At 42.7% G+C, this 20,315-nt stretch overlaps 2 protein-coding genes across 3 annotated transcripts in view; both read right to left on the reverse strand.

Moving 5' to 3' along the window:
* LOC133555829 (uncharacterized) overlaps positions 1-19,102 on the reverse strand; it is a 30,618-nt gene extending 11,516 nt beyond the window's left edge. Inside the window, exons 1-8 of one of the 2 annotated variants that reach the window (XM_061905237.1) lie at positions 18,892-19,102; positions 15,907-15,991; positions 15,783-15,838; positions 15,559-15,702; positions 15,333-15,492; positions 8,600-8,754; positions 3,910-4,071; positions 3,692-3,836 (exon numbers count right to left, since the gene is read on the reverse strand). In XM_061905237.1, coding sequence (XP_061761221.1) covers positions 3,692-3,836; positions 3,910-4,071; positions 8,600-8,754; positions 15,333-15,492; positions 15,559-15,702; positions 15,783-15,838; positions 15,907-15,991; positions 18,892-18,927 — 943 coding nt within the window. In that variant the 5' untranslated portion in view covers positions 18,928-19,102. Of the gene's footprint in view, positions 1-3,691; positions 3,837-3,909; positions 4,072-8,599; positions 8,755-15,332; positions 15,493-15,553; positions 15,703-15,782; positions 15,839-15,906; positions 15,992-18,891 lie in introns of those variants that run through there. The other variant, XM_061905238.1, reaches the window with a different exon arrangement.
* A 153-nt stretch (positions 19,103-19,255) lies between these two features.
* The window catches only part of stxbp2 (syntaxin binding protein 2), a 51,673-nt gene continuing 50,613 nt past the window's right edge, over positions 19,256-20,315 (reverse strand). Inside the window, exon 19 of the mRNA XM_061905239.1 lies at positions 19,256-19,704. Coding sequence (XP_061761223.1) covers positions 19,598-19,704 — 107 coding nt within the window. The 3' untranslated portion in view covers positions 19,256-19,597. The remainder of the gene's footprint in view (positions 19,705-20,315) is intronic.

A 20,315-nucleotide genomic window follows, 5' to 3' on the forward strand; every position in this document is an offset into this window, starting at 1 on the left:
GGGGCTGTAAATCTAATTTTGAAATGAGCATATCCCGGCTGAACTACTGTTGTCAGTTATAAAGGTATTGGAAAAGAAAATTATTAATTAATCCTATTTGACAAATCTGACATACCGTATTTCCTTGAATTGCCGCCGGGCATATAGTATGCGCCTGCCTTGAATTACTGCCGGGTCAAACTCGCTTCGCAAAATAATTAGCGCATGCTTAGTATTACCGCCTGGTCAAACTCGTGACGTCACGAGTGACACTTCACCTGTCATCATTTTCAAAATGGAGGAGGCTGATTTCAATACCGGTAATTTGAAATCGCATAAAGGGAAGAAGATTAAGAGCTATTCAGTAGGATTTAAGGTCCAAGCTATTGAATACCGGTATGCTAAAAAGAACAGTAAGCAGCTATGTTTTATTAATATACCTGTGGAGCCGACAGGCACGGCACGCTGGAGATGGCAGCGAGGAGACAGCAAGCGAGCGGAGAGGAAGAGCGAAGAGCGACCTGGACTGAGGTTTTATTAAAAAATAAACAAAGTCAAAATGCTCAAGCCATGTCCTTCCTTGGAGGTCCTGGGAACCCGCAAGACCATCAATCATCAATCAATCAATGTTTATTTATATAGCCCCAAATCACAAATGTCTCAAAGGACTGCACAAATCATTACGACTACAACATCCTCGGAAGAACCCACAAAAGGGCAAGGAAAACTCACGACGGCTTGAGACAAATATGAGTCATTAAATGACTCCCGCCTCCTGGTGGTAGAGGGCGCTAGTGATCCTTCTTGCGACTACTTGGCTGCAGAAGAAGTGAAATGAGTGACGTGATATGTGCTGGAGGAGGTAATAAAGGAATATTTCCATCGAGACAGAGAGACTTTTAAAACTGAAGAAAGATAAGGAAGACTTCCATAAACAAGTTAGATGCTTTTGATCAGAAGGAGCTGGCATGGACTATATTTATAAGTAAAGGTAAGACCATAATAACGTTTTTTTTTTTGTTTTTTTTTTTTACATCACATTCAAATTTTTACTGCATGCCTTTGGTAAGCGCAGGAGTGAGAAGAGGTTTTAAATTAATTAGTGCATGCTTACTTTTACCGCATGCGCAGGAGTGAGAAGAGGTTTTAAATTAATTAGCGCATGCTTACTTTTACCACATGCGCAGGAGTGAGAAGAGGTTTTAAATTAATTAGCGCATGCTTACTTTTACCGCATGCGCAGGAGTGAGAAGAGGTTTTAAATTAATTAGTGCATGCTTACTTTTACCACATGCGCAGGAGTGAGAAGAGGTTTTAAATTAATTAGCGCATGCTTACTTTTACAGCATGCGCAGGAGTGAGAAGAGGTTTTAAATTAATTAGCGCATGCTTACTTTTACCGCATGCGCAGGAGTGAGAAGAGGTTTTAAATTAATTAGCGCATGCTTACTTTTACCGCATGCGCAAGAGTGAGAAGAGGTTTTAAATTAATTAGTGCATGCTTACTTTTACAGCATGCGCAGGAGTGAGAAGAGGTTTTAAATTAATTAGTGCATGCTTACTTTTACCACATGCGCAGGAGTGAGAAGAGGTTTTAAATTAATTAGTGCATGCTTACTTTTACCGCATGCGCAGGAGTGAGAAGAGGTTTTAAATTAATTAGTGCATGCTTACTTTTACCGCATGCGCAGGAGTGAGAAGAGGTTTTAAATTAATTAGTGCATGCTTACTTTTACAGCATGCGCAGGAGTGAGAAGAGGTTTTAAATTAATTAGTGCATGCTTACTTTTATAGCATGCGCAGGAGTGAGAAGAGGTTTTAAATCAATTAGCGCATGCTTACTTTTACCGCATGCGCAGGAGTGAGAAGAGGTTTTAAATTAATTAGCGCATGCTTACTTTTACCACATGCGCAGGAGTGAGAAGAGGTTTTAAATTAATTAGCGCATGCTTACTTTTACCACATGCACAGGAGTGAGAAGAGGTTTTAAATTAATTAGTGCACGCTTACTTTTACCGCATGCGCAGGAGTGAGAAGAGGTTTTAAATTAATTAGTGCATGCTTACTTTTACCGCATGCGCAGGAGTGAGAAGAGGTTTTAAATTAATTAGTGCATGCTTACTTTTACCGCATGCGCAGGAGTGAGAAGAGGTTTTAAATTAATTAGTGCATGCTTACTTTTACCACATGCGCAGGAGTGAGAAGAGGTTTTAAATTAATTAGCGCATGCTTACTTTTACCGCATGCGCAGGAGTGAGAAGAGGTTTTAAATTAATTAGCGCATGCTTACTTTTACCACATGCGCAGGAGTGAGAAGAGGTTTTAAATTAATTAGTGCATGCTTACTTTTACCGCATGCGCAAGAGTGAGAAGAGGTTTTAAATTAATTAGCGCATGCTTACTTTTACCACATGCGCAGGAGTGAGAAGAGGTTTTAAATTAATTAGCGCATGCTTACTTTTACAGCATGCGCAGGAGTGAGAAGAGGTTTTAAATTAATTAGCGCATGCTTACTTTTACCGCATGCGCAGGAGTGAGAAGAGGTTTTAAATTAATTAGCGCATGCTTACTTTTACCACATGCGCAGGAGTGAGAAGAGGTTTTAAATTAATTAGTGCATGCTTACTTTTACCGCATGCGCAAGAGTGAGAAGAGGTTTTAAATTAATTAGCGCATGCTTACTTTTACCACATGCGCAGGAGTGAGAAGAGGTTTTAAATTAATTAGCGCATGCTTACTTTTACAGCATGCGCAGGAGTGAGAAGAGGTTTTAAATTAATTAGCGCATGCTTACTTTTACCACATGCGCAGGAGTGAGAAGAGGTTTTAAATTAATTAGTGCATGCTTACTTTTACCGCATGCGCAGGAGTGAGAAGAGGTTTTAAATTAATTAGTGCATGCTTACTTTTACCGCATGCGCAGGAGTGAGAAGAGGTTTTAAATTAATTAGCGCATGCTTACTTTTACCACATGCGCAGGAGTGAGAAGAGGTTTTAAATTAATTAGCGCATGCTTACTTTTACCGCATGCGCAGGAGTGAGAAGAGGTTTTAAATTAATTAGTGCATGCTTACTTTTACCACATGCGCAGGAGTGAGAAGAGGTTTTAAATTAATTAGCGCATGCTTACTTTTACCGCATGCGCAGGAGTGAGAAGAGGTTTTAAATTAATTAGCGCATGCTTACTTTTACCGCATGCGCAGGAGTGAGAAGAGGTTTTAAATTAATTAGCGCCCCGGCAGCAATTCAAGGAAATACGGTAATCAGCACCTCCAAGTCTGAGTCCGTGGTTCTTGCCCGGAAAACGGTGTAGTGCCATCTACGGGTTGGGGAGGAGATCTTGCCCCAAGTGGAGGAGTTCAAGTACCTCGGAGTCTTGTTCACCAGACCATCTCCCGAATTCGGAGGTCTCAAGGTTGGCAAGTATGGTCTACATGCAAAATGATCCCCCTGCTGGCCTCTCTATAGACTGGACTCTCACATTTTAATTCCCCCCCCCAAACACTGTAGATAACATAGCTATGCAAGTGTTGTGTTCTACTCCTGAATGTGTGTATGTAACAAGTGCTACTCCAGAGACAAACAGCTCATTAACATGAAAGCCAGACAAAGGCAGACATATTCCCAGTAGGGCTTACAGGTACTAAAAATGAGTAATTTCTAGTTTGAACAGAATATTGTGGTAGATCTCATGATGAAGTGAGCCTCTCACCTGTGGGTACAGTGCTTCGGGTGGGCTTATGCTCTGGTGTCAACTGTGGACTGACGTTCAGGACACACCTCTGCTCCTCCATCCTCCCCCGCTGGGCGTGACGCATCATGGTGAGAAAACCTTCCTGCTCAGCTGGAATCAGCTCCTGCATGGTAGACAACAAAAGCAGTACTTGCACAGAGTCAGCACCTCGTTATTTTACCGGTGTTATTAGTTACCTTTTTGGGGAACGTCTTAACTTGGATGTGAGGGCGTTCTGCGTCTGAACCCGGACTGAAGGAGGCCGAGCGTGGAATGCCTGAAGCAGCTTGATCCTTCTTGGATGATGCTGCAGACTGGCTTCCAGGGAAGGAGCACCTTTGATCTTCCATTCTGGTGCCCTGAAGAGGAATTATACAGTGGAATCTCGATTTGGGAGCCCCTCTATTTAAGGACTTTTTGATTTACGAAGTTTTGGATTAAGTCACATACCGGATTTCCTTGAATTGCCGCCGGGTATATAGTATGCGCCTGCCTAGAATTACTGCCGGGTCAAACTCATTTCGCAAAATAATTAGCGCATGCTTAGCATTATTGCCGGCTCAGCGCATGTCTAGAATTTCCACCGGGTCAAACTCGTCACGTCACGAGTGACACTTCACCTGTCATCATTTTCAAAATGGAGGAGGCTGATTTCAAAAATTTGAAATCGCATAAAAGGAAGACGATTAAGAGCTATTCAGTAGGATTTAAGGTCCAAGCTACTGAATATGCTAAAAAAAACAGTAAGCAGCTATGTTTCATTAATATACCATAGCTGCGTGTGTCAAATATGAGTTATTAAATGACTCCCGCCTCCTGGTGGTAGAGGGCGCTAGTGATTCTTCTTGCGACTACTCGGCTGCAGAAGAAGTGACAACAAGCAGCAAGAGTGAGCAGTGTGTGTTTAGTTTTTCCTCTCGCTTGCCCTTTTAACATGGAGGATTACATATCTAAAATAAAACAGTTTTCTAAACTGGACTTTCAATCGAAGCAGGAGGTAATAAAGGAAGATCTCCATCGAGACAGAGAGACTTTTAAAACTGAAGAAAGATAAGGAAGACTTCCATAAACAAGTTATCGATGCTTTTGATCAGAAGGAGCTGCGCATGGACTTCATTTATAAGTAAAGGTAAGTCAATAATAACTTTTTTTTTTTTATTAAATGTGCTTTTCCTGATGGTATCCTTACATTACACTCAAATTTTTAAGCGCAGGCCTAAATTTACCTCATGCCTTTGGTAAGTGCCGGAATGAGAAGAGGTTTTAAAATAATTAGCGCCCCGTCGGCAATTCAAGGAAATACGGTATGCCTTCTTGTGCGAACCATGTCTGTGTACGGACGCTTCATTCTAGTCATTTACTTTTCATGCCTGCCAGGCGAAAAACTGGGAGCATCATCGCAATCATAACCCTGCACAGTCTGTGCCTTTTGTCTGTGTTTTTCCCCTACTTTTCCATTTGGCTAACTCACTCTGAGTACAAAATACAAGAAAAACTCTCCAAAAAACGTAATAAAACAAAAATAAAGAGGCGCACGGTAAAAAGTGTACTTGGCCAGCAACACTTGTGTCCTTCTAAAATTTTAATACAAAGTACTTTCCCGGTAAGGTCTATTCAGGTGTACTGGAGAGGAGGCTACGCCGGATAGTCGAACCTCGGATTCAGGAGGAACAGTGTGGTTTTCGTCCTGGTCGTGGAACTGTGGACCAGCTCTATACTCTCGGCAGGGTTCTTGAGGGTGCATGGGAGTTTGCCCAACCAGTCTACATGTGCTTTGTGGACTTGGAGAAGGCATTCGACCGTGTCCCTCGGGAAGTCCTGTGGGGAGTTCTCAGAGAGTATGGGGTATCGGACTGTCTGATTGAGGCGGTCCACTACCTGTATGATCAGTGTCAGAGCTTGGTCCGCATTGCCGGCCGTAAGTCGGACCCGTTTCCAGTGAGGGTTGGACTCCGCCAAAGCTGTCCTTTGTCACCGATTCTGTTCATAACTTTTATGGGCAGAATTTCTAGGCGCAGTCAGGGCGTTGAAGGGTTTCGGTTTGGTTGCTGCAGGATCAGGTCTCTGCTTTTTGCAGATGATGTGGTCCTGATGGCTTCATCTGACCGGGATCTTCAGCTCTCACTGGATCGGTTCGCAGCCGAGAGTGAAGCAACTGGGATGAGAATCAGCACCTCCAAGTCCGAGTCCATGGTTCTCGCCCGGAAAAGGGTGGAGTGCCATCTCCGGGTTGGGGAGGAGACCCTGCCCCAAGTAGAGGAGTTCAAGTACCTAGGAGTCTTGTTCACGAGTGAGGGAAGAGTGGATGGTGAGATCGACAGGCGGATCGGTGCGGCGTCTTCAGTAATGCGGACGCTGTATCGATCCGTTGTGGTGAAGAAGGAGCTGAGCCGGAAGGCAAAGCTCTCACTTTACCGGTCGATTTACGGCCCCATCCTCACCTATGGTCATGAGCTTTGGGTCATGACCGAAAGGATAAGATCACGGGTACAAGCGGCCCAAATGAGTTTGGGTCTCTCCCTTAGAGATAGGGTGAGAAGCTCTGCCATCCGGGAGGAACTCAAAGTAAAGCCGCTGCTCCTCCACATGGAGAGGAGCCAGATGAGGTGGTTCGGGCATCTGGTCAGGATGCCACCCGAACGCTTCCATAGGGAGGTGTTTAGGGCACGTCCAACCGGTAGGAGGCCACGGGGAAGACCCAGGACACGTTGGGAAGACTAAGTCTCCCGGCTGGCCTGGGAACGCCTCGGGATCCCCCGGGAGTAGCTGGACGAAGTGACTCGGGATAGGGAAGTCTGGGCTTCTCTGCTTAGGCTGCTGCCCCCGCAACCCAACCTCAGATAAGCGGAAGAAGATGGATGGATGGACAAACTGCGCATGCGCTACCCAATGCACACCAGTTTCGAAAAGGTCTTCGCCAGTGTGCAATTTTCAACAGGAAGTGATGCACTTAAATAGTCACAGCTGTGGTCAATCAATTAAGAACAACTTAAAAAATGAAAGTGCAGAAATAAAAGACAAAATGAAAAATTGCACAAAATAAATGAAAGACTCAGTATCATAAGAAAATAAATAAAATAACAATTAAAAAAATGTTTTAAATGTGTTGACAACCATTATAATAAAACTATGAGTCCCAAAAAGCCAACAGTAAAGTATGATAAGAAAATAAATGAAGCAATAAAAAAATAAAATAATAATAATAATTAAAAAAAATGTGAGGACAACCATTATACTCGAAGTAGGGTCTTCCGGATACCAATATTTTAGTACCGGTACCAAAATGTATTTTGATACTTTTCTAAATAAAAGGGACCACAAAAAAATTGCATTAATGGCTATATTTTAACAAAAAATCTTACGGTACATTAAACATATGTTTATTATTACGATTCTGTCCTTAAATAAAATAATGAACATACTAGAGCAGTGGTTCTCAATCTTTTTTCAGTGATGTACCCCCTGTAAACATTTTTTTTAATTCAAGTACCCCCTAATCAGAGCAAAGCATTTTTGGTTGAAAAAAGTAAAATACAGCACTATGTCATCAGTTTCTGATTTATATTGCTCATTTGTAGTGGTCTTTCTTGAACTATTTAGAAAAAAAAATATATAAAAATAACTAAAAACTTGTTGAAAAATAAACAAGTGATTCAATTATAAATAAAAATTTCTACACATAGAAGTAATCATCAACTTAAAGTGCCCTCTTTGGGGATTGTAATAGAGATCCATCTGGATTTATGAACTTAATTCCAAACATTTCTTCACAAAAAAAGGATATTTCAAACATAAATAATATTTATGGAATATGTCCACAGAAAATCTAGCTGTCACCACTGAATATTGCATTTATTTTCACATTTTCTGAAGTGAAGTGAATTATATTTAAATAGCGCTTTTCTCTAGTGACTCAAAGCGCTTTACATAGTGAAACCCAATATCTAAGTTACATTTAAACCAGTGTGGGTGGCACTGGGAGCAGGTGGGTAAAGTGTCTTGCCCAAGGACACAACGGCATTGACTAGGATGGCGGGAGCGGGAATCGAACCTGCAACCCTCAAGTTGCTGGCACGGCCGCTCTACCAACTGAGCTATGCCGCCCAAATATGAACTTAGACACTTTACCCAATATCTAAGTTACATTTAAACCAGTGTGGGTGGCACTGGGAGCAGGTGGGTAAAGTGTCTTGCCCAAGGACACAACGGCATTGACTAGGATGGCGGGAGCGGGAATCGAACCTGCAACCCTCAAGTTGCTGGCACGGCCGCTCTACCAACTGAGCTATGCCGCCCAAATATGAACTTACATTCATATTTTGTTAAAGTATTATTCAATAAAAAATATTTATAAAAGATTTTTGAATTGTTGCTATTTTTAGAATATTAAAAAAAAATCTAACTTCACTGTACAAACTTTTCAGTTTACGAACCCTGTTCAAGAATCAGTCAATCAAATCATAAATCGAGGTTCCATTGTGCTGCTATACTCAAGCCTACAATATTACAATCATACCACCTCCCGGGGGGAGAATAAGGGTGATGGGTCAAATCCAGAGAATAATTTCGCCACACCTAATGTGTGTGTGACTATCATTGGTACTCTAACTTTAACTGTTCAGGGCGGTTTAGCTCGGTTGGTAGAGCGGCCATGCCAGCAACTTGAGGGTTGCAGGTTCGATTCCCGCTTGTGCCATCCTAGTCCCTGCCGTTGTGTCCTTGGGCAAGACACTTTACCCACCTGCTCCCAGTGCCACCCACACTGCTTTAAATGTAACTTAGATATTGGGTTTCACTATGTAAATCGCTTTGAGTCACTAGAGAAAAAGCGCTATATAAATATAATTCACTTCACTTCATTATCTAATCAAAATGTTTTCCTCAAACCTGAACTTTGGAGACCATGTAGCACAGGTAGCTTGAATCTGAGGCCGACGGCTGATCCTTGGTGTCGATGCCAGGAAGCGACGGGAGAGACACTCGCTGGTCATCAAGGCGGTGACTTTGAGTGTTGGGCAATAAGTTGAACAACTTGTCGGAATCTGGGGGTGTGGTGGGGAGCGGGGGGGCATGAATAAAATGGGAAGAGAGATGTGGAAAAGGAGATAAATCAAACTAAAAAATGACTGAAATGCTTCAAAGGACAAATAATAAAAAATAGGGATGTCAAAGAACATGTATAATTAATTTTCCTGAGGGAATCAATAAAGTACTATCCATCCATCCATTTTTCTACCGCTTATTCCCATTCGGGGTCGCGGGGGGCGCTGGCGCCTATCTCAGCTACAATCGGGCGGAAGGCGGGGTACACCCTGGACAAGTCGCCACCTCATCACAGGGCCAACACAGATAGACAACATTCACACTCACATTCACACACTAGGGACCATTTAGTGTTGCCAATCAACCTATCCCCAGGTAGTACTATCTATCTCTAAACTATAAAAACTAAAATGTCCTTTAACGGCACTAATTATTTTGACGCGCTTGCATCTTGTGTGACCGTTATTAAAGTTAAAGTACCCATGATAGTCACACACACACTAGGTGTGGTGAATTTATTCTTTGCATTTGACCCATCACCTTTGATCATCCCCTGGGAGGTGAGGGGAGCAGTGAGCAGCAGCAGTGCCGCGCCAGGGAACATTTTTGGGTGATTTAACCCCCCCAATTCCGATCCTTAATGCAAAGTGCCAAGCAGGGAGGTAATGGGTCCCATTTTTATAGTCTTTGGTATGACTCCGCCGGGGTTTGAACTCACAACTCACAGGACGGACACTCTAACACAGGGGTGCCCACACTTTTTCTGCAGGCGAGCTACTTTTCAATTGACCAACTCGAGGGGATCTACCTCATTTATATATATCATTTATATTTATTTATTTATGAAAGAGACATTTTTTGTAAACAAGTTAAATGTGTTTAATGATAATACAAGCATGTGTAACACATATAGATGTCTTTCTTTCACGAAGACAAGAATATAAGTTGGTGTATTACCTGATTCTGATGACTTGCATTGATTGGAATCAGACAGTAATGATGATAACGCCCACATTTTCAAGTAGAGGAGAAAAAAACTTGTCCTTTCTGTACAATACCACATGAAAGTGGTTGCTTTTTGGCATCTAATTCATCCAGCTTCCATACACTTTACAAGAAAAACATTGGCGGCAAATTCCGTAGCTTGCTTGATTGACATTCACGGCACCCGAGGGTCTTGTGAGATGACGCTGGCTGCTGCCAGTTCATTATTATGAAAAAATGACCGAGAGGAGGGTGAGAAACACTTTTTATTTCAACAGACTCTCGCGCCGTCCCTTCCGTCAAAACTCTAAAGGCCGACTGCACATTTCCTATCTTCACAATAAAAGCCCTGCTTCATGCTGCCTGCGCTAACAAAATAAGAGTCTCGGAAAGCTGGCGTGCACAAGTGATGTGCACGCCAGCTTTCTGAGGGATCGCTTGTGCACGCCAGTTTTCCGAGACTCTGTATTTAGTTAGCGCAGGCAGCATGAAGCAGGGCTTTTATTGTGAAGATAGGAAATGTGCAGTCGGCCTTTAGAGTTTTGACGGAAGGTACGGCGCGAGAGTCTGTTGAAATAAAAAGTGTTTCTCGCCCTCCTCTCGGTCATATTTTCATAATAATGATCTTGCAGCAGCCAGCGTCATCTCACAAGACCCTCCGGTACCGTGAATGTCATTTAAGTGACGTCTTGGTGAAGATTGATGATCACTCATTTTTAGGTCTATTTTTTTTAAAAGCCTGGCTGGAGATCGACTGACACACCCCCCGCGGTCGACTGGTAGCTCGCGATTGACGTAATGGGCACCCCTGCTCTAACCACTAGGCCACTGAATAGGTAGAGTGGTTAGGGTCTTAGGGATGTCTTAGGGTTAGGGTCTTGTGACAGCAAAATTACTTATACTTGTTTAAATAGATGATGTTCTTTGAACTGGGTACAAAAGTTGTTTTTAGACCAGTTGATCTGCCGTTTCTTTTCTTTTTCTTCTATGTCTCACTGTCCCTTGTGGAGGGGTCCGGTCCGATCCGGTGGCCATGTACTGCTTGCCTGTGTATCGGCTGGGGACATCTCTGCGCTGCTGATCCGCCTCCGCTTGGGATGGTTTCCTGCTGGCTCCGCTGTGAACGGGACTCTCGCTGTTGTGTTGGATCCGCTTTGGACTGGACTCTCGCGACTGTGTTGGATCCATTATGGATTGAACTTTCACAGTATCATGTTAGACCCGCTCGACATCCATTGCTTTCCTCCTCTCCAAGGTTCTCATAGTCATCATTGTCACCGACGTCCCACTGGGTGTGAGTTTTCCTTGCCCTTATGTGGGCCTACCGAGGATGTCGTAGTGGTTTGTGCAGCCCTTTGAGACACTAGTGATTTAGGGCTATATAAGTAAACATTGATTGATTGATTGATATTAGGTTTAGGAATGTGACGCTCTGCAGGAGGCCTCTAATCTGATCGGGCTCTTTCTCCTGTGTCTTTGATGTGACATGTGGACTATAGTTGACGTGGGCATGTGTTTTCCCTCTTCCTTACCCCCAACAGAGCTAAATTGTTCCACTTTCCTGAGTGACCCCCCTCCTCTGGGCAAACGACACCCTCTCCCCTTCACAGGAATTTGGGTATTCATTCCACTGGTGTACTGTATGTAAACGAGCATGGAGGGTGGGACTTCTGAGAATGTATAATTGTCATGTCAAATTCTAAAAGGAGTTAGAACAAGCTGGAACGAACGGATGTGTCGTTCTGGTTTGGTCTCGCTTTGCAAAGCTTGTTATTATTTGTTTGTTACTTTAATAAATCATCTTAAAGCTATTTGTCACTAAAGGATCGTCTTTAAGAAATTTCCACGACAGTCTGCAGGTTTCAACAAGTTAAATTTAAGAAACATTTTTTTAGGACTAAAATTAATATAATTTAAAACAGGGGTGTCGAAGTCATTTTAGCTCAGGGGCCGCATGGAGGAAAATATGTGCACACGTGGGCCGGACTATTAAAATCACGGTATTAAAACTAAAAAATAAAGACAACGTCAGATTGTTTTCTTTGTGACAAACACATTTCGGGAGAACATCCTCACCGTTAACACAACATGAACATAACAGAAAAAAATACTTAGAAACCCTTGCAGCACTAACTCTTCCAGGACAATATACACCCCCTCCAACCCCGCCCACCTCAACCTCCTCATGCTCTCTCAGGGACATGCACGTACCAAATTCCAAGCTGCTGTTTTGAGGCATGTTAAAAAAAATAATTTACTTTGTGACTTCAATAATAAATATGGCAGTGCCATGTTGGCATTTTTTTCCATAAGTTGATTTATTTTGGAAAACCTTGTTACATTGTTTAATGCATCCAGCGGGGCATCTCAACAAAATTAGGCATAATAATGTGTTAACTCCACGACTGTATATATCTGAATCAGTTGATATTGGAATCGGTAATTAAGAGTTGGACAATATCGGAATATCGGATATCGCAATAAAAGTCATTATCGGACATCTCTATTAAAAACTGTTCCTGTATGACATTCTGGAAATAAAATTGCACTTGTGTCCATATATTTGGGGTATTTTTTTAAGATTATTTAAAAAATACATGCAAAAATCAACCTGTGATTAATAATAATGAATCCAAATTCAAAAGTGTGATGGTTCTGATTTAGAAAAATAATAATTTCACTGCATTAATTCAAAGTACACTTATTAAAGATGCAAAACACTTCTATCCATTCGCAATTCATCAAGATTAATCCCACGTTTCACTGAGGACAAATGTGATTAGTCTTGATTAAAGGCCTACTGAAAGCCACTACTAGCGACCACGCAGTCTGATAGTTTATATATCAATGATGAAATAATAACATTGCAACACATGCCAATACGGCCTTTTTAGTTTCGTCTGCTTTAATCGCATAATTCCACAGTATTCTGGACATCTGTGTTGCTGAATCTTTTGCAATTTGTTCAATTAATAATGGAGACGTCAAAGAAGAAAGATGTAGGTGGGAAGCGGTGTATTGCGGCCGCCTTTAGCAACACAAACACAGCTGGTGTTTCCTTGTTTACATTCCCGAAGTTGCAGCTTTACAATGGAACAGAGCGGTCAAGCGAACATGGTTCCCGACCACATGTCAACCGGCAGGTTTCTGTGAGAAAATTGTATCTTGTTGAAAACGTCGCGTTATGATGATGCGTGCATTTGACGTCACCGGTTGTAGCGGACATTTTTTTCCAGCCCGATCCAAGCTATAAGTCGTCTGCTTTAATCGCATATGTACACGGTATTCTGGACATCTGTGTTGCTGAATCTTTTGCAATTTGTTCAATTAATAATGGAGACGTCAAAGAAGAAAGATGTAGGTGGGAAGCGGTGTATTGCGGCCGCCTTTAGCAACACAAACACAGCTGGTGTTTCCTTGTTTACATTCCCGAAGTTGCAGCTTTACTATGGAACAGAGCGGTCAAGCGAACATGGTTCCCGACCACATGTCAACCGGCAGGTTTCTGTGAGAAAATTGTATCTTGTTGAAAACGTCGCGTTATGATGATGCGTGCATTTGACGTCACCGGTTGTAGCGGACATTTTTTTCCAGCCCGATCCAAGCTAAAAGTCGTCTGCTTTAATCGCATATGTACACGGTATTCTGGACATCTGTGTTGCTGAATCTTTCGCAATTTGTTCAATTAATAATGGAGACGTCAAAGAAGAAAGATGTAGGTGGGAAGCGGTGTATTGCGGCCGCCTTTAGCAACACAAACACAGCTGGTGTTTCCTTGTTTACATTCCCGAAGTTGCAGCTTTACTATGGAACAGAGCGGTCAAGCGAACATGGTTCCCGACCACATGTCAACCGGCAGGTTTCTGTGAGAAAATTGTATCTTGTTGAAAACGTCGCGTTATGATGATGCGTGCATTTGACGTCACCGGTTGTAGCGGACATTTTTTTCCAGCCCGATCCAAGCTATAAGTCGTCTGCTTTAATCGCATATGTACACGGTATTCTGGACATCTGTGTTGCTGAATCTTTCGCAATTTGTTCAATTAATAATGGAGACGTCAAAGAAGAAAGATGTAGGTGGGAAGCGGTGTATTGCGGCTGCCTTTAGCAACACAAACACAGCTGGTGTTTCCTTGTTTACATTCCCGAAGTTGCAGCTTTACAATGGAACAGAGCGGTCAAGCGAACATGGTTCCCGACCACATGTCAACCGGCAGGTTTCTGTGAGAAAATTGTATCTTGTTGAAAACGTCGCGTTATGATGACGCGTGCATTTGACGTCACCGGTTGTAGCGGACATTTTATTCCAGCCCGATCCCAGCTATAAGTCGTCTGCTTTAATCGCATAATTACACAGTATTCTGGACATCTGTGTTGCTGAATCTTTTGCAATTTGTTCAATTAATAATGGAGACGTCAAAGAAGAAAGATGTAGGTGGGAAGCGGTGTATTGCGGCCGCCTTTAGCAACACAAACACAGCCGGTGTTTCCTTGTTTACATTCCCGAAGTTGCAGCTTTACTATGGAACAGAGCGGTCAAGCGAACATGGTTCCCGACCACATGTCAACCGGCAGGTTTCTGTGAGAAAATTGTATCTTGTTGAAAACGTCGCGTTATGATGACGCGTGCATTTGACGTCACCGGTTGTAGCGGACATTTTTTTCCAGCCCGATCCAAGCTATAAGTCGTCTGCTTTAATCGCATAATCACACAGTATTCTGGACATCTGTGCTGCTGAATCTTTTGCAATTTGTTCAATTAATAATGGAGACGTCAAAGAAGAAAGATGTAGGTGGGAAGCGGTGTATTGCGGCCGCCTTTAGCAACACAAACACAGCCGGTGTTTCCTTGTTTACATTCCCGAAGTTGCAGCTTTACTATGGAACAGAGCGGTCAAGCGAACATGGTTCCCGACCACATGTCAACCGGCAGGTTTCTGTTAGAAAATTGTGGTAATAAGTCGGCTCTTACCGTAGACATGAGCGTGGCTTCCCTCAGAGACACTGGCGGTCAACACACCCGTGGCCACAACCTTCCGACTTTCAGTTACCATACAATCTCACTAAAACACTAGCAACACAATAAGCAGATAAGGGATTTTCCAGAATTATCCTAGTAAATGTGTCTAATAACATCTGAATCGCTCCCACTGCCCTCTCCTTTTTTTTTTTCCCTAGTCCTTCACTCTCACTTTCCTCATCCACGAATCTTTCATCCTCGCTCAAATTAATGGGGAAATCGTCGCTTTCTCGGTCCGAATCGCTCTGGCTGCTGGTGGCCATGATTGTAAACAATGTTCAGATGTGAGGAGCTCCACAACCCGTGACGTCACGCGCACATCGTCTACTACTTCCTGTACAGGCAAGGCTTTTTTAGTTGCAAACTTTTTCGTGGATGTTCTCTACTAAATCCTTTCAGCAAAAATATGGCAATATGGCGAAATGATCAAGTATGACACATAGAATGGACCTGCTATCCCCGTTTGAATAGGAAAATCTCATTTCAGTAGGCCTTTAAATATTGTTATTGTTTGACAGCCCTAATAAAAACAATATAAAATAATATGAACCGCTAGATCTTTGAATAATTCACCTGTGTTGCATGGCTCAGAAAGAGGCTTCCTGCTAGTGTGCCTGGGGGTGCAGGGGGCACTCTGACTGGGATCCATGAAGCAGCACTGGTCCTCCATGCGTCCACGTTGCCCGTGACTGATGAGGTTCATCAACTTCTGCTCGTCCTCGGGGGACTGGGCCTGTTGGACCCAACAATTAGCTCTCACGTTGAATAGTCATCACCTAACAACCCACAATGACCTCACAATGATGGTGTTGGTGTGGGCTTCCTCCCCGGGGACATGGAGTTGGTTGCCTGGCAACAAGAGCAGCTTCCTATTCATATCCGGGGTGCTCTCGGTCAGCGAGATCTGAGGCGCCGAGCCGTGATGTGTGAAACCTCTCGCCTCCTGGGAAGGAGGACTAATTTTTAAGACATGTTCACAACACCCGAGCTGAAGTTCTGTACTTGATACTTTGCGATTGACACCTGCTGATCCGCAAAAGTTCGTGGTTGCATGTGGTGGTCCGAGTTATGGCCCGACTCTGAGTGGAGGACATTAAAGATATATCTTGACATGCACTGAAGAGGGTGTTTGTGTCATTGTGCTGACCTTTAGGTGTGGTTTTAGTGGGACCTTGGTCTTCTATCCGCCCTCGCTGTGATGAACTCATGGCGTTTAGGATCTGCTCCTGTTCCTAGAAAGAAATGTCTACAGTTTGTCTCAACAATTAATGTGTTTGGGAGTTGTTGGTGCCTTAATGCAACAAACCCCGTTTCCATATGAGTTGGGAAATTGTGTTAGATGTAAATATAAACAGAATACAATGATTTGCGAATCATTTTCAACCCATATTCAGTTCAAAATGCTCTACAAAGACAAGATATTTGATGTTCAAACTCACAAACTTTATTTTTTTTTTGCAAATAATAATTAACTTAGAACATGTGCCAAAGTAGTTGGGAAAGGGCATGTTCACCACTGTGTTACATCACCTTTTCTTTTAACAACACTCAATAAACATTTGGGAACTGAGGAAACTAATTGTTGAAGCTTTGAAAGTGGAATTATTTCCCATTCTTGTTTTATGTAGAGCTTCAGTCCTTCAACAGTCCGGGGTCTCCGCTGTCGTATTTTACGCTTCATAATGCGCCACACATTTTCCATGGGAGACAGGTCTGGACTGCAGGCGGGCCAGGAAAGTACCCGCACTCTTTTTTTTACGAAGCCACGCTGTTGTAACACGTGCCGAATGTGGCTTGGCATTGTCTTGCTGAAATAAGCAGGGGCGTCCATGAAAAAGACGGCGCTTAGATGGCAGCATATGTTGTTCCAAAACCTGTATGTACCTTTCAGCATTAATGATGTGTAAGTTACCCATGCCTTGGGCACAAATCCATACCATCACAGATGCTGGCTTTTGAACTTTGCGTCGATAACAGTCTGGATGGTGCGCTTCCCCTTGGGTCCGGATTACACGATGTCGAATATTTCTAAAAACAATTTGAAATGTGGACTCGTCAGACCACAGAACACTTTTCCACTTTGCATCAGTCCATTTTAGATGATTTCGGGCCCAGAGAAGCCGGCGGCGTTTCTGGATGTTGTTGATAAATGGATTTTGCTTTGCATAGTAGGGCTTTCGCTTGCACTTACAGATGTAGCGATGAACTGTATTTAGTGACAGTGGTTTTCTGAAGTGTTCCTGAGCCCATGTGGTGATATCCTTTAGAGATTGATGTCGGTTTTTGATGCAGTGCCGTCTGAGGGATCGAAGGTCACGGTCATTCAAATGTTGGTTTCCAGCCATGCCGCTGACGTGGAGTGATTTCTCCAGATTCTCTGAACCTTTTGATGATATTATGGAGCGTAGATGTTGAAATCCCTAAATTTCTTGCAATTGCACTTTGAGAAAGGTTGTTCTTAAACTGTTTTGACTATTTGCTCACGCAGTTGTGGACAAAGGGGTGTACCTCGCCCCATCCTTTCTTGTGAAAGACTGAGCATTTTTTGGGAAGCTGTTTTTATACCCAATCATGGCACCCACCTGTTCCCAATTAGCCTGCTCACCTGTGGGATGTTCCAAATAAGTGTTTGATGAGCATTCCTCAACTTTATCAGTATTTGTTGCCACTTTTCCCAACTTTTTTCGGGTCTCCCCATGTCTAGCATTAAAAGATTACAGTTGGTACAAAATGCGGCTGCTAGACTTTTGACAAGAACAAGAAAGTTTGATCATATTACGCCTGTACTGTATATACCTTTATATACATATATACATACATATATACCTGTACTGTATATACCTTTATATACATATATACATACATATATACCTATTCTGTATATACCTTTATATACATATATACATACATATATACCTATTCTGTATATACCTTTATATACATATATACATACATATATACCTTTATATACATATATACATACATATATACCTATACTGGCTCACCTGCACTGGCTTCCTGTGCACTTAAGATGTGACTTTAAGGTTTTACTACTTACGTATAAAATACTACACGGTCTAGCTCCATCCTATCTTGCCGATTGTATTGTACCATATGTCCCGGCAAGAAATCTGCGTTCAAAGGACTCCGGCTTATTAGTGATTCCTAGAGCCCAAAAAAAGTCTGCGGGCTATAGAGCGTTTTCCGTTCGGGCTCCAGTACTCTGGAATGCCCTCCCGGTAACAGTTCGAGATGCTACCTCAGTAGAAGCATTTAAGTCTCACCTTAAAACTCATCTGTATACTCTAGCCTTTAAATAGACCTCCTTTTTAGACCAGTTGATCTGCCGCTTCTTTTCTTTCTCCTATGTCCCCCCCTCCCTTGTGGAGGGGGTCCGGTCCGATGACCATGGATGAAGTACTGGCTGTCCAGAGTCGAGACCCAGGATGGACCGCTCGCCTGTATCGGTTGGGGACATCTCTACGCTGCTGATCCGCTTGAGATGGTTTCCTGTGGACGGGACTCTCGCTGCCGTCTTGGATCCGCTTGAACTGAACTCTCGCAGCTGTGTTGGAGCCACTATGGATTGAACTTTCACAGTATCATGTTAGACCCGTTCGACATCCATTGCTTTCGGTCCCCTAGAGAGGGGGGGTTGCCCACATCTGAGGTCCTCTCCAAGGTTTCTCATAGTCAGCATTGTCACTGGCGTCCCACTGGATGTGAATTCTCTCTGCCCACTGGGTGTGAGTTTTCCTTGCCCTTTTGTGGGTTCTTCCGAGGATGTTGTAGTCGTAATGATTTGTGCAGTCCTTTGAGACATTTGTGATTTGGGGCTATATAAATAAACATTGATTGATTGATTGATTTTTTGTCACGTGTTGCTGGCATGAAATTCTAAAGTTAATGATTATTTGCACAAAAAAAAAATGTTTATCAGTTTAAACATCAAATATGTTGTCTTTGTAGCATATTCAACTGAATATGTGTTGAATATGTTTTGCAAATCATTGTATTCTGTTTATATTTACATCTAACACAATTTCCCAACTCATATGGAAATAGGGTTTGTACAACAATGAAAAGTCCTCCATATGCATGCTTTATACATAATAGGAAATGTTTTGCTCACCCTCACAACATCATGCTCCACCTCTGCAGCCGCCATCGAGCTGAGCAGCTCACAAAAGTCCTCCTTACAGCGGGCGAATCCGTGTTGAATTATCCCGTCTGCTCGCCGCCAATCTGATCTGTATTTGACGCAACTTGGAGGAAAGGCTTTTAAATAGTCGAGGTAAATCCGCGGTATTAACCCTTCGCCATTAAAACCTCAAGCCTGTGTTGCCCGTTCTTAATATTGCCATCTATAATCCCAGATGAGAATATAATCCGAAGCATGGAGGGGGATAATCTTTATTTCCCCCCTCATCGTTAGGTGTATGTTTCACCACTTTAAGTTTGCAATTAAGGGAAGCCGCATTTAGCCACCAGCGGGGTAAATATTGCTTCTTTTATTACATGTTTTTACACACAAGAAAGAAACAAAGAGCCACCACATTCCAGCTATATCAATGTGCACACTCTTTTAAAGACAGCAGTTACAGCAACAGAGCTTTGATTGAAGGTATCTTGCAAGGATCCTAAGAGGGGATGTGCTCCTATTTTGCAGCAATGAGGCTAGTACAGTAATTAAAATGTGAATACTTTAAATCAGAGACATTTCCAGAACTACCTTTCAGGGCACACACTATACAGGAAAGGAAGTATCTTCATAGAACAGTGAATATTGTGCTGGGACATAAAACCTTGCAGGAGAATCTCGTTTTCCTCTATTAAGCTCATCCTTTGTTAGGGTCAACGTTGTCTTCACAAAGTGGATTAGGAACCTGGTCCAGACTTTTGAGATCATCCAGGAATCTGGTCGGAGTCAGGATGTGCGATGAACCTGCTCAGATGGGCGAGCAAATGATTTTCCTTAGTAAAATCGTAATCGACAGGCCAGTTGTAATTAAACAGGGGTGTCCAAACTTTTTCCACACACGGAACAATGTAAGCATGTACGGGATGGGCCATTTAGATATTTTTCATTTTCAAACCATAACAAAATATATGGATTTTTTTCTTTTAATCCTTAAAGGGGAACATTATCACCAGACCTATGTAAGCGTCAATATATACTTTGATGTTGCAGAAAAAAGACCCTCTATTTTTTTTAACCGATTTCCGAACTCTAAATGGGTGAATTTTGCCGAATTAAACGCCTTTCTGTTTATCGCGCTGGAGGCGATGACGTCAGAATTTGACGTCGCCGAGGTAACACACCCGCCATTTTCATTTTCAACACATTACAAAACACCGGGTCTCAGCTCTGTTATTTTCCGTTTTTTTGACTATTTTTTGGAACCTTGGAGACATCATGCCTCGTCGGTGTGTTGTCGGAGGGTGTAACAACACTAACAGGGAGGGATTCAAGTTGCACCACTGGCAAGAAATCTTCCGCCAGACCCCCATTGAATGTGCCAGAGTGTCTGCACATTTTACCGGCGATGCTAAGAC

This window comes from Nerophis ophidion, linkage group LG07 (genome assembly GCF_033978795.1).
Source record: "Nerophis ophidion isolate RoL-2023_Sa linkage group LG07, RoL_Noph_v1.0, whole genome shotgun sequence".
Taxonomy (NCBI): Eukaryota; Metazoa; Chordata; class Actinopteri; order Syngnathiformes; family Syngnathidae; genus Nerophis; species Nerophis ophidion.